We start from the raw sequence: 14,423 nt of genomic DNA, 5'->3' as shown, positions 1-14,423 counted from the left end.
GGAAATATACATGACACCAAGGAACATGTATAAAGTCAGAGCTCGAGGTAGCGAGGGGTGGATTTGAGATTGAGTCTCAAATATCCGGGCTCCAGCATCAAATGAGTCCACTAGGCTATCTCTACAAAATGGAACAGAATGAACTCTGAGTTATTGAAAATGATGACCTTTCAAAGAAAATGCATGAAATAGGAAAGAGCCAAGGTCTCAGAAATACAGAGGTATCTGAGTAGAGTCCAGACTCTTCCCTGAATGACCAAATAGAAAACAAACTTGCAACTAAACAAGGACAAGTTTCCTTGGGAAGCTTCTATGAGGAAACCGTATGATACTATGTTTAATTTTGATATGTGGTTAGTCCTGCAAAAGTAGAAGGTGGGCGAGTGCGTAGTAGAGCCGCTCAGTACCCTACCTACATTTCAAAGACCTGTAATCATTCCAAAATATGATACAAATATGACTCATACCTGGCCGGTTGTCTTTTGAGGGTTTGTCAAGACAGCAAGTCAACAGGAAGAGAATATCAATATACACAGCTCTGGTCACCAAACATGGATTTTGCCTAGAAAAGTAAAGAACAGAAAATAAATTGATATTTTCTCTCTCTGAAGCCTGAGTCACAGAAAAGAGAAAATGGGTATTTTCTACCAGGCACGTCATGACGCTCAGAGTTGTAATGAATGCTAAAAATGATGGACAGTCACCAATGGTGAGAACACACGAGCAAGTCAAGGAGAAAATGAAGTCCTAGTGCATATGGTGGAGGTTGGGGCTGTGAGTGTACGAAACAGAGAAAACTCTATGCTCTGGCTCCAAAGAAAATTAACTGAAAACAGACGACAACCAATATCTGATCCCAGTTATTTGGAAACAAGGGGGTGGGGGGAATACGACACCATTTTCTGTTATCTTCCTCTGAACTGGACAAATTTAGGGGGAAAATCATTGGTTATGAATATCACTGATTTAGCATTTCGGAGGAGAATTGCACTCACATATGATAAACCATATTTACGGACTTAAAATAACCAGCTGAAAAAACAAACACGCGAAAAGCATTAACAAACGCTGCAACAGACATTCCTTTCCCGATAAATGAGATTTTTTTCTTTTTTCAATAAATGGAGCAGCTCTTTTTTACGCTTTGAACCACACGCTGGAAAAAGTAAGTGGGCTCCGATTTAGGGGGTCTAGATAAAAAAGAATGAAGACCTTCATTTGAGTACAGCACCGAAAGTCCCCGGCTCTGAGCCTCAGTTCATATTGACCATGAAAAGGGCCCAAACCTCCTTGGTGCACTAAGAACTCAGGGCAAGCAGTAGAAACAGTAGGGACAGATCTGGGTTTGAATGCTGGCTTTGCCACTTAGTATCTCTGTGACCTGAATCAGATTCCTGAACGTGTACAACTGACACCCTAATCACCTCACCTCACGGTGAATCACTGTGAGCATTGATGTGGTACATTCCCTGCCCTGCTCCCCCGCCTCCGACCTACGATGAGGGAAGGGCACAAGTTCTGGTTAGTATATTTCCATCTGGCTTGATCCCTCAATCCATCCTTCTCACTCCCTGTAAATTAACAGTTTTACCATTTCCCTAAAGTTTATTCACGCTCTGTCCTGAACTGCCCATATCCTAGGGATACGCATGATTTGCATGAAAAGGAAATCAGATACTTTTACGTTAAAACTGTCTTGTTTCAAGGTCTCCCCATTGTTGACCTGCCTCACTTCTGTCCCACTGACTTGCTTCACCTACAGTATCTGCTTGCTCCCTGACATAACTACTAGTTTATGTGTATACCTCACATTTGGCCTAATTTCATACCTACGCCTGGCTATTTTAACAAATTAGTTTTAAAAAACAGGTAACACATGCACATGGTATAAAAATAATTCAAACAGTACAAAAGGGTATGCAGTAAAAATAAAGTTCCTTTTCCATGCCCCCACCATCTACCCACATGTTCTATTCCCCTGAGGCAACCGCTATTACTACTTTCTACAGTATACCCTGCCAGACACATTCTATTCATTTACAAGCATCTATCTATAGCTACCCACTTGTTTATTTTTATATAAGTAGTGGTTTACTACATACTAAGTTCTGAGTATTACTTTTTTTCCTGCTAATATATTTTAGATATATCATTCTATTAAAAACAGAGATTGTTTAACTTATTTTATTTTATTTTTTTTGTGGTACACGGGCCTGTCACTGTTGTGGCCTCTCCCGTTGCGGAGCACAGGCTCCGGACGCACAGGCTCAGCGGCCATGGCTCACGGGCCCAGCCACTCTGCAGCATGTGGGATCTTCCCGGACCGGGGCACGAACCCGTGTCTCCTGCATCGGCAGGCGGACTCTCATCCACTGCGCCACCAGGGAAGCCCTTGCCTTATTTGTTAAATGGTTGTGAACTGCTCCATTTCATGGATGTACCTGTCCCCTACTGAAATAATTCAGATTGTTAAAGATACTTTGCTGAAAACAACGCTGCAATGAAGATATATGTAACTGAGTTTTATGCATATGAATGAGTACTCAAAAGAGAAATCCCTAAAAGCTGAATTGCTGGATCAAGATATTTGCACATTTAAAATTTTGCTTGATTTTGATAAGATGCTCACCAAAGAGACTGTACCTATTTATACTTTCACCAACAGTGTGTAAGAATCCCACCCACCAACAACCTGACCAACACAGTAATTAAACTTTTAGACCTTTGCCAAGCTAAGTGAAAAATAGTATCTCATTGTTTTAAGTCACAATTATTTTATTATAAGTGAGGTTAACCATCCCTTCATATGCTACTCATATGAATTTCCTTTTCTGTGAACTGTAATCAAATCTCCTGTCCATTATGTTATTGGTCTTTTCCTTATTGATTTGTAGGACCTCTTTGTATATTAAGGAAATCTGCCCTTTGTCACATGTGTTGCAAATATGTTTTTGCAGTTTATCATCTGTCTTTTAACTTTATTTATATTTTTTTGCAATTCAAAAATGTTTAGTTTTATGCAGTCAAATATATTAATATTTTTATCTATGCCTTCTGGATTTTATGTCATGCTAACACTCTAACCCTTCTCCAAGATAAATATAGATATACATTTTTAAATTTTCCCATATTTTCTTCTAGTACTTTACAGTTCCTTTTTTTGTTCTTGTTAACATTTTGATCTATTTGGAATTCCCCCTTCCCAAATGTTACCCCTATCTTTTGTCTCTATCCAATTTTCCCCAGGTCAGTCCATAACTTGACCTGTGAAGTTGAAAAGCCCACAGTCTATGAAAACTTCTTTAATGATATTTCCAGTTCTGGCATTTCCACTGTTTAACAGGTGGGATATCCTCCCCTCCCCGCAGAGAAATGGTCACTCAAGAAAGAAAGCAAGAAAACCTAATGCCAGGGGTTAATGAATTATCAGACATGAAGCACAGGGCTGAATAATAAATGGTCTGCAGATAGCAGGTGGAAGGCCTCCTGAGCATCCAGCTTTGAGCTAGGTGCTGGGAAGAGATGCACATGAAATGATTTCTGACCTCGGAGAGTTTTGTCTCATTACGGAGACAGAAACAAAGACAAACTTCAGGACAGGATGTAAGGAGTTAAGGGAAAGAACATATTAGGGTGGACTGGAGACATGGAAATGGGTTTATGAAGATGTAATTCCAACTGGACTGTGAACGATGGGAAGAATTTAGATAGACAAAGTTGACAAGGAAGGGGATTTTGAGAGGGGCAATAGATGTAGGAAGAAATGAGTTTGGCTTGTCCAGGGACCTGGAGAGACCAGTCTGGGAAGACAGAGAATGTATTGAGAAGGTGGAAACAAGAGTGAGGCAAGCCAGGCTTTCAGGAGTTGGGATACTCCGTGCTAACTGGTGCTCCTTGGTGTGCTCCTTGCTCCATTTGGCCTCATAGAGTCATAGCTTCTCACCCTAGATGTTTTTCTGCTGGTGAAGCCATATGGAACCATCAAGGGAAGTTTTTGGGAAACTGGTTTGACTTTCAAGTCTGGAGGAACTCAGGGGCCTCCCCTCCTACCCCTGACCCTACAGGGTTTCAAGCCTACTTTCCATGAGATTTTTAGCTAGGTTAATATATATTTTTTAAATTTCTAAATGAATAGGGAGGAAAGGCTGGCAATCTTTAAAGCCCCTGCCAGGCTGAAGTGTTCTGCATCTTCTCTCTTTTTTTTTTTTTTTTTTGGTGGTACGCGGGCCGCTCACTGTTGTGGCCTCTCCCGTTGCGGAGCACAGGCTCCGGACGCGCAGGCTTAGCGGCCATGGCTCACGGGCCCAGCCGCTTCGCGGCATGTGGGATCTTCCCGGACCGGGGCACGAACCCCTGTCCCCTGCACCGGCAGGCGGACTCTCAACCACTGCGCCACCAGGGAAGCCCTGCATCTTCTCTTGACCTGGCACAGGCTGCCGAGCTTGCAGGCCTCCTGGGACACCGCAGGGACCACTCTGACTGCTCCCATAACTGTGAGGCTCTAGGCCAAGTCTAACGTAGTCTAACGAGATCATGGGAGGCTCCCTCAAAGGCTGCTGCTCTTGATTCCAGGAAACAGAGAGGATCTGGGGCTACAAAGGAGTCCATCCATGGCTTCTCCTTTGAGACTGACTCGGAGAGAAATTCTGGCCTGGAGTCCACTGTTCGAGGCTCCACCCTCGAGGACAGCCACAGCCTCAGCCTCAGAACATCGCCGTCTGGAATCAGAGTTGGGCTTCACTCTGAACTGGCTTCTAAGTCAGGAAAATAATTTTTTTTTCTCTTTCTTTTTCTCTCCCTATTACTTGATGTTTGTTCTGACTTGGAAATGGTACGCTGTGAGTTCAGGGTGAGCCAGAGGTTTGTTCTCGGTCTGTCAAGCCACTTTGATGATGGGAATAAAATCCTGGGAAAGAGCAAGCCAGCTGGACAGGAAACCAAGCCACAGGGTTTTGGTGGGTTTGGGGATTTTTTTCTTCCCCCAAATGGAAAAATCCTGGCATGGGGCATGGTATAATAAAGATTTAGAGTGTTCGAAAAAAGTCAGGAGTGGTCAGGGTCTAACAGATGGGCTGAAAAACAGCATAATAGTGGTTTTAGAAGGAGTAGCAGGAATCAGGTACTACGAGGACTAAGTTTACATATATAAAATGAAATGAAGGGCTTGTTAAAATTCTTTCTTCCACTCTTTTTATCATTTGTCCCTTGACAAACACCCACCTGAGAACCTGATCTCTGAACTTCATTAAACCTCCTGCCCTCTCTCCTGGAAGTTGGGAGAGGCAGAAGGCAGGGCTGAGACAGGAAGGCTTCCCAGACTCATCCACAATGGTCCTAGTGTCTAGAGGACAGCAGGAGCTCTTGGGAAGTCTGTGATAAATTATTCACTTCTCCTGTCCCTTCCGGAATTCCAGTGGCTGCAGAGCTTTTTAACTGCAGCCCATTCATTCAGAAAACATTTACTAAGAGGAAACTGAGAGCCAGGAATAGTGCCAGGGTATGGAAATATGAAGATGAAATGCTTCAGTGACACAGTCACTGCCCTCAAGGAACTTAGAGTCCTGAATAGTGTTTTTCAAACTGTAGGTTATGATCCATTTTGTTAGTTATGAAATAAACTAGTAGGTGGTGACCAGCATAAGAGAAAGAAAGGAAGGAAGAAGAAGAGGGGGATGGAGGAGGAAGGAGAGAGCTAGCTAGGGAAGGGAAGGAGGGAGAGATGAAGAAAATATAATCCCAGTACATTAAAGTAGTCAGGGTAAGCATCATTCCCTTAAATTGTTTGTTATACACAGGATTTCTATAAAATCCTTGCCCAGAAAGATTTTTTTTTTTTTTTTTTTTTCCCTGATACACAGGCCTCTCACTGTTGTGGCCTCTCCCGTTGCGGAGCACAGGCTCCGGATGCACAGGCTTAGTGGCCATAGCTCATGGGCCCAGCCGCTCTGCTGCATGTGGGATCTTCCCAGACCGGGGCATGAACCCGTGTCCCCTGCATTGGCAGGTGGACTCTCAACCACTGCGCCACCAGGGAAGCCCCAGAAAGAATTTTTAATAAATTATCTTTGATATGATATAATTTATAAAATGTAATAATTTTAAGATATTGATTGATTTAGTCTAACTCCTTTCTTTTTCTTTTCCAGGTTATAAGTCACCCTCTATTATACTGAATGGTATCAGTGGGGTATGCTTGATATCCAAAATGATGGTGGATATGTCGAATGCTAACATTCCCAAAATTGAATACTCGAATAAATCTTGAGTAAATTCTCTCTCTGTTGCATTTTTTTTTTGCAGACTTTTCATATGTTACATAGACAGTAAAATATCAAACTATACAAGATTTCATAGGTGTGTGTATGTGTGTATATATGTATATATATGTGTATATATACACACATATATACACACACACACAGAGTACAAAGTCATCTGTAAAATGTATTTCTTGTTGTGAGTGGCTGTCAGAAAACCTTGAAAGCCACTAGTTTAGTGACAGAAACACACAACCAATCATATGGTATGATGGGTGCCCAAAGGAAGGGTTGACAGAGTGAAAATTAAGGATGGGGAAGGGGGAAATGCCTAGGTGAGCCCAGAAGTGCCTTGGCAAAGCTGGAGGATGAGGGGGAGTCTGGGAGACAGACCGTGGACAGAATGACCCCAGCAGAGGAAGCACCATGTCCAAAGATGACAGCATGTGACATGTTTGAAGAATAACAAGAAGTGCAAAGAGGATGTGGAAGGGGAGGGACAGCAGGAAACGACAGCGGATGGGTGACATGCCCCAAATGGGAGTGCTGAGGAGTGACCTTTAAGAGCTCCAAAAGCTCCAAAGGGTTGAAGCGCTAGTGGCACCCCATCGATCCAAGTCATGCTGGAAGGCTGGGATCCCTGCTCATTAGCATGAAGCCTTGGTGGGTTCCCTGGAAGAAACAGTTCACTTTGGACATACAAAACTCTTCCAGAAGAATTCACTGCCATACTCAGTGGGCTGAAAACAGCTGTTCTGGCTTTAGGCCACTAGTGTTTGTTAAGGTCTCTAAGTCCGGAGACCATATCTGGACTTCAACAGAGTCAGGGTCTAAGGTCACTCCAGTCTCCAGGGAATTACTCCCGCAGAATCCTGATTAGACTCATGGCTTAACTTTATGAATCTAGAAACCTTTACTAAGCACCATGGGGGACATCCTACTTGGAACAGAAATGGAGGGAGGGGATAAGGTTCTGGCCTTGAAGAGCTTATGGCTGCGCGCGCGCGTGTGCGCGTGTGCGTGTGTGTGTGGGGGGGGGTATGTGGAGAAAAACAAAACACACAAAAAACAGTTTTAGAGAATGTCATGGAGGAGGGGTCTGGAGACATGGAAGGATTTGGCTAGTGAATGGAAAGAAGGAATTCCAGGCAGGAGAGTTCACTGGAGCAAAGATACAAAGGTGGGAACATGCTTGCCACATGCCGGGAAGAATGAAGACCAGAAAATGAAATAGGTGCAGCTGGCCAGCTTGATGGCTTAGAATGACTCTGGGTCGTGAGTCCTGGCAGGGCCCCATCACAGTCCATTGTGGGCTCTTCCTCTAATCTGGGCTCCTACGTGGGCTCACGCCTACACAGGTCACTTCTGGTCTCTACCACAATGAGTACAAAGCACGAGCAGCCTCTCACTGTGGAGCCAGCAGTGGAGTTAATGAAGCAATATCCCGGGGACCACCACCGGGCCTGAAATAGGCTGCAAAGAAGAAAACCCGAAAAAAGAGAGGGAAAGTAGGTGAGAAGGCAGGTGAGAAGCCGGGCCGGGGGTTGGGGGAGAAGAGAAGGTAAAGAGAGCGGAAAAGTAGTAGAAGAGGGAGGAGGGAAATAGTCTATAACGTGTTCCCACGCCCTGCCATGGCCCCCCACTGGACACATGTCTAGCCACGCCGTGTCCTGTATTTAAAACTCACTTCAAAGCCTGTCCTCTAGGAAACCTTCCCTGACTAACCATTAGAGAACAGCCTCTGAGGACAGTCTGAATGGCTGACCTGACGGGCTATTTTTTTGACCTTCCTCTGGTCTCCCAGAGATCCCGCTGGCCATCTTTGTAGTCCTCGGCAGTTTGAGACTCTGCGACAGGGCAGCCGTCTGCAGACCAGACGCCGCCTCTCCCTACATTTGGTTTTAAAAGGAAGAGCTGCTGTGGTTAGGAGGCAGGAGGTACTTCTCTGAGGCAGGCTACATTAAGTCATATAAATGTGGAAGTGTAAATTAAATAAAAAGAACCCCTCTCTCCCTTCTGACTTCCATTTTCACCACAGCTCCCAGCCAAGCAAACATCATACGGCATTCCTGGAGAAACAATAAGGGATTTGTTTAAACCAAGATGCCAAACGGTCATGAATTGCAGAATATATACTTTTAAACAAGTTATTTTCCCCCGCTGTAACATCCAGAATTCAGATCTGCATGAGGGGCCAGCTGGCAGCAGCACGCAGGCCCCGACTGGCTACCCGGGACTGCTCGTTTACCTTGCCCTCCCCTGGGGGAGGGGAGGCGGGTGACGGCAGAGCTGCTTTTTTATGGTTATGTTCCAACTTCCATCCAGCCATTCTTGGTCTGGAGTTTTGCAAGTGTTTATACTCACACCCACATGTATAAGCTGCCCCAGAGCCCTCCTACTTGGATTTTCCTTTTAAAGTGAAGCCATCTTCGTGCCCTGCTCTGGTGGTTGACCAATTCGTAAGGAATTCTTACCAAGTCGTCATGCACAGAGCAAGAGACCATGAGCTGTGAGTCTGTCCAGAAAGGGACCAAATGTCCAGCCATGTGCTACAGAGCACATGGGGCCGCCCCTGGAAAGGCTGATTTTGTCCCTGGGGGACGGAATCTGAAAACAGGGGGCCATAATCACTTTACCAAGGTTCTGGGTTGGCACTCCGCAAAGGCAGGCCCAGGCAGTCTGCACAAGGCCCTGGGGCACTTCTTAGGTCAAGGTCGAAGCCACAGCCGCCTCTGCTTCCCTGGGAGTGCCGCTGCTCAAGAGGAACCCCACAAGCTCAATGCCAAGGCTTTGCCTTTCCCTCCATGAAAGCTCACCTGCCTTTTCAGAGGACTCCCAGGGAGCCTCCTACACCCCCAGAGGCCCTCATATTTTTCCATCTTTCTATTAGGCATCTTTTTCTCATTAATGTACTAACACTCAAGTTATGTGTACAGAATGAGGAAAAAGGGACCTTGTGTGGGGCTTGGGATTTGTTCAAAGCCTGAAGAAACCGTTTTAGAGGGTGTATGTTTTTTATTCCTTTTATGAGAGATGCATGTTTCCCCCCTTCTGTGACTTGTTTAAAAGTAAAGTTTAATATGCTGCCAGAGGAATTGCTGGTTAATAACTTAATAAGCAATGTGCTAGGAATTATGGGAGAAAAGTATTATCCAAGAAAACTTTTATTGTACAGTTTGGGGCTTGGAGGATATATAGCTTCGGTTATTATATAAAATGCTAACAGAAGTCCCCTTTCTTTTCAACCTCACTTTCTTCCTAGAATTATTAAAATAGGATATATTAAGTGAGGTGAATGAACACTTCTAGAAGCTGCGTGAGAAGTCTGCATGTAGATCACAGGTGAGAATTTCTAACAGTCCAGTCAGAACTCTGCTAATGTGAACCTGGCAAAGCACACACTTGGAAATTAGCCTTGGCAATAATAATAATATCAACGGCATTTTATTAAAAGTTTTATCTTCGGGCTTCCCTGGTGGCGCAGTGGTTGAGAGTCCGCCTGCCGATGCAGGGGACACGGGTTCGTGCCCCGGTCCAGGAGGATCCCACATGCCGCAGAGCGGCTGGGCCCGTGAGCCATGGCCGCTGAGCCTGCGTGTCCGGAGCCTGTGCTCCGCAACGGGAGAGGCCACAACAGTGAGAGGCCCGCGTACCGCAAAAAAAGAAAAAAAAAAAAAGTTTTATCTTCAAAAAATATTTTATCTTTAAAAGATTCTTAAGAGAGAAGAAAAGTAGGCATTATTATTCTCATTTTTATAAATCAACAAGGTAGCTCATATAGCTCAAGTGACCTATCCAAGATCGGGGCAAAAACCAAGAATAGAACCAAGGTTTTCTAGACAAATTGTATCCGTGTGTCCCAAACACAATCAGATGAAAAGTGAGACCCTGTGCCAAACAGTTAGGGTATTTCGGTTTGCAGCCACGCACTCTGGTGCTGTGTCCTGGTCACCAGTGTGGTGAAGAGCAAGGCTCTGAGCACAGCTGCTTCAACATGGCTGATGATGCAGACAAAGACTTAGCTACCTGACAATAAATATTCCCTATATTTGCTTAGCTCTTTTGTACCTGCATACCCATTACTCACCATGTCCTTCCCCACCCTCACCTATTGCACATTTTGGAGCTTCCAACTTTACAGACAAAAACTGAAGCCCAAAGAAGTTCGAGGCCACACATCACTGGTTAGTAGTTGAGCAGGTGCCAGAACCCAGACCTACTACCCGCGAGTGCACCCTGCCTCCCTCAACCTCAGGGAGGTGCGTTCACAGCTAGAGGCTTTTCCACTCACCCAGTGCCTCTCCAAGTGACCCTCCCTGTGGTCACCCAGGAACACAGGGCCTTTGGGCTGGTGAGGGTCCCTTCCGGCTCAAGGGGGAATAAGCTCCCGAACGTGCGTGGGAAGCTATTTCCAGAGGCCTGCAGGACAGTCCAGTCGCTGAGGAAACCTGGGCATCACTGGCAGCTGAGGGGAAGGACGACAATGAGGCTTCGGAGGGTCTCTCTCAAGTCCGCTCCCTTGGCCCATTCACGTGAGACCTGCCCACGTGCCCCACAAGCCTTCCTAAGGTCAGCCCGAAGCTGGCCACAAAGGACAAATGCACCAAGGCTAAGTCAGCTCAGTATGAGGACAGAGAAGCAGGAAGTCAAGTGAGGCCTCAACAAGTGCTCCTGCCAGGTCTGTGTGCTGCCTGAAAGCCTGCCCCCAAGTTACTGACTTGAGTTAAAGGCATTGCCTCCAGAAGATCACTACTGAAAAACAGTTGTACTACCCAGAAAAATTAACTTATTTACACATTAGCACTTGGTAACATGTGAGCATGATTTGTTGGTCATACCAAGTGGCAGTCAGCCAGCTGAGAGTGGATTTCTGAGGCAAAGGGAATCTAGAATAGCAAAGTTTTGATGGCAATAAGGTCTAGTGCATGGTGCCCTATCCAAGGAGGGCAGCTCAAGGGCCTGGGGTTGTGGTATTTTCTGTGAGGATGATCAGGCTGCAGCAGAGGAAGCGAGAGAATCAAGAGGCAGGAAACAAATTTGCTATTTCTTGAATACATCCCTAATTTGGGCTATCTTCGGAGCCAGACACATCTGTCAAGTAGGAAGAAGTCACTTGCCCCCTTGTGTCTATTTTCCTGTCTACAGATAGTGGTTTGGATTAGATCTCTGTTTTGAAATAGGGAGTCAGGGTGCTCTCTGGAGTCCCTTTTGGGGCTCCCAATGGCTGAGAAGCTATGTGGGTGGGCCTCCAGGCCCCCATCTCAACTTGCAACGTATTTGCCATCTCTATTATCTTGAACATCTTGAACTTCCACTTAAGCTTCTGTTTGAAGAAAGGATTCCACTGGATTAGATGATCTCTAAATTCCCTTTCCTGCTATAAACGCTGTGGTTCTACGGTCTTCTTAGCAACGCTGAACAGACAATAGCCATGAAGTCTAAAATGCACACAAGCAGCACCTCTATTCCCAACTCTAGCTGCCCAGGCAGGCCACAGGGGCCTCCAAGTGCCAGACGGAGCTGGTGGACTGCTACTAGGGAGCTTTTGTTAGCCTCCCCGAGGGGCTGGAGATTTTGTCCATCACTGAGAGAGGCTGGAGAGATTTAACACACCCCTCAGTGTATCTCATGAGCATGGAGACAGCAGCCTATTTACCAGTGTAAGCCTGAGCTTACTGACTTCCTCTTAACTCTTGGATCAGATCCAAATTCCTCTGGCTGACATTTAAGGCCTGCCACAACTGGTCTCTTATCAAATCTTGCACTGCTCTCCAAACACACCACGTCTTCTCCAGCTCTAATCCCCCACTGGCCCACATGCAAATGCCTTCTCCAACAGTGTGCCACTGTACATACTGTCCACCATCTTGATATGCTCTTTTCTCACCACTTTTGGCGTTTCCAAATCACACCCATGCTCTAAGACCCTGCTCAAATACCTAACTCCCCTAGAAAGCCTTCCCTGGCTATCCCAGTCCACATTCTTTTTTGAATTCGTATACTTATTATATGTACTACAGAGTTAGAATTCTACATGAATGTCATTGTTGGTTGTTTCACATGGATAAGCTCTTTTCAACTAGACTGGATCATAGCTAAACTTTGACAATAATACAGACTTAATTATATATGCCTAGGTGGTCCCCATGATGCTGAGCACTGTACTAAGATTCCTTCCTTTGTACTTGGGCAATGAGACCTTCACAACTTACTTAGCAACATAGGCTCTATACCACTATAACTTCACTTATTCTCCAATCTATGAAAATTAACCTTATCCAACAATTAAATCTCACCTAGTCTTTAAAGACTTCTCCCTTCTCCAACACATCCTTGACATTCCAACCCCTACTAGCTGGCTCCTGTGATACAGTCTGACCTCATTCCAGCACTTACTAAATTCTTACTTCTTTACAGTTACTTAAATCCACACCTGTCTTATTCACTTGGTTTTTGAAATAGGGACAATATCATTCATCTCTATGTTCCCCACTGTGCCTATGACACTGCTTTGTACTGTCTGTGAATCTGAATTGGCTTGGATTCATTGGGAATGGCTCAGTGAAGGTAACCAAGGTGTTGATTTACCCAAAAGATGAAGCATGTCACATGCTAAGAAAAAAAAAAAATAACCCACTATATTGGAGTTTTACATAATACTGTGAAAATGTGTTGAGGCCATTTAAAGCCTGCATCCCTTGCAAGCCGGGCAATGACAACACTGCCCAAATCTTCCAACAACAATACCCCAGGAAGCCAACAGCTACAAGTGGAGCAAGACAGATATTTCTGAGCCCTTTATCAAACTAATTACTACCTCTAGGTTAGGTCTGCAGATTTCTATATTTAAAAGTAGAAAGTTGGGGGTTGAATTCTTGATGTGCAGTTGCATAAACAAACTATCTTTATTTCTCACCGCAATAGGAAGAAGCTTTGATCTTGGGCAACTTATTCAAAGGCACAGTTTAATATACTGATCATTTCTGACTGCTTTTACCTGACTAGTTTCCATAAGCTTGGTCTGTCAACAAGAAGTATATCCTATATTCTCAAGCTTCACTTCTTAAACAGCTTATTCTTTTAAGACGTAACATATTTTTAAACGGAATATCCAATGAAGAAAATGTTTTGCACCTTGTCCATTGCTTTGGGTTGAAATGTGCTAATTTAATGTCTCTCTCTGTTTTTAAAAATACAAACAGGATCTCATCCCGAGATATCATGACCTTGAACATTCCTGAGAAGTCTGAAAGGGAAGTGAACAAATGTCAACAAGTTTGGGTCTAAAATACACCAACTTCATTTCTCTCATCATTCAAATATGTGTGAGGCTCAAAGAGACTTTGAATAGGCTGAGCTGGGGGATTAAAGAGGGGTCCTGATGAGAATCTCCCTCCCCAATAAAATCTGGGGGTTGAAAGAAAAGCAATTAAAAAGGGGGCAGGGGAGTACTGGGGAAACTTTTACTTTGAAAAAAAGAAGAAGAGCGTAGAAGAAACAAACCCAAAGCAAACCCAACCCCCAGCAATGCCTGGAAACTTGCTATGTAAGTAACCATCCCTGTTAAGGCTTGCTTCCCTTAAAGTTTTGGCAGGGACCACAAATGATAGCCTTAAAATGCCACATGATCATCTGAATATTTTAACAACCCACCCCGACTGGATTCATTTCAGCAGCATGGGAATGAAACGCAACCTGCAGCTGTGGCAAAGGGCTGGGGCCCCTCGGAGCAGTTGTGAAAGAAGGACCTCTTGCCTGGGGAGAGGACTGGTCTAGAAGGCACGAGGGATTTGGGAAGGGCTAAGGGACAGTGGGAAAATGGAATCAGACCTAAGTCCCAGGATTCCTGCCTGGGAAGTGGAGTCTCTCGTGTGAATAAATCTGGCGGTTAGAAAATAACTGCTGTCTTCAGCTGTAAAGCAAAACAGAACCCTAAACCAGGACTTCTGCAGCTAGCCACAGAACCCGCTGTGGCAGAACTGGGATTGCCACACAAAAGCCAGCCCTAGCTTTGTCTCTATAAGCATATTTTCCTTATGTATTTAAATCCCAGGCTTCCAGGTTCACACCACCTCAGCTTAGTGGGGGGACCAGTAAGAAGTAGAGAAAATGGGGAGAGCACATGAGAGTATGGCTAATGGGATGGACAGGGAAGGCAGTACTAGG

General features: G+C 44.8%; 1 protein-coding gene across 3 annotated transcripts in view; it reads right to left on the bottom strand.

Moving 5' to 3' along the window:
• THADA (THADA armadillo repeat containing) overlaps positions 1-14,423 on the bottom strand; it is a 312,182-nt gene that overhangs the window by 75,611 nt on the left and 222,148 nt on the right. For all 3 annotated transcript variants that reach the window (XM_079941582.1, XM_079941583.1, XM_079941584.1), the window contains one exon: positions 468-562. In XM_079941582.1, the coding sequence (XP_079797708.1) occupies positions 468-562 (95 nt within the window). The remainder of the gene's footprint in view (positions 1-467; positions 563-14,423) is intronic.

This window comes from Stenella coeruleoalba (assembly GCF_951394435.1).
Source record: "Stenella coeruleoalba genome assembly, chromosome: 13".
In the NCBI taxonomy this organism is placed as follows: domain Eukaryota; kingdom Metazoa; phylum Chordata; class Mammalia; order Artiodactyla; family Delphinidae; genus Stenella; species Stenella coeruleoalba.
The sequence above is the reverse complement of the archived record's forward strand: the minus strand, read 5'-3'. Positions and strand labels throughout refer to the sequence as shown.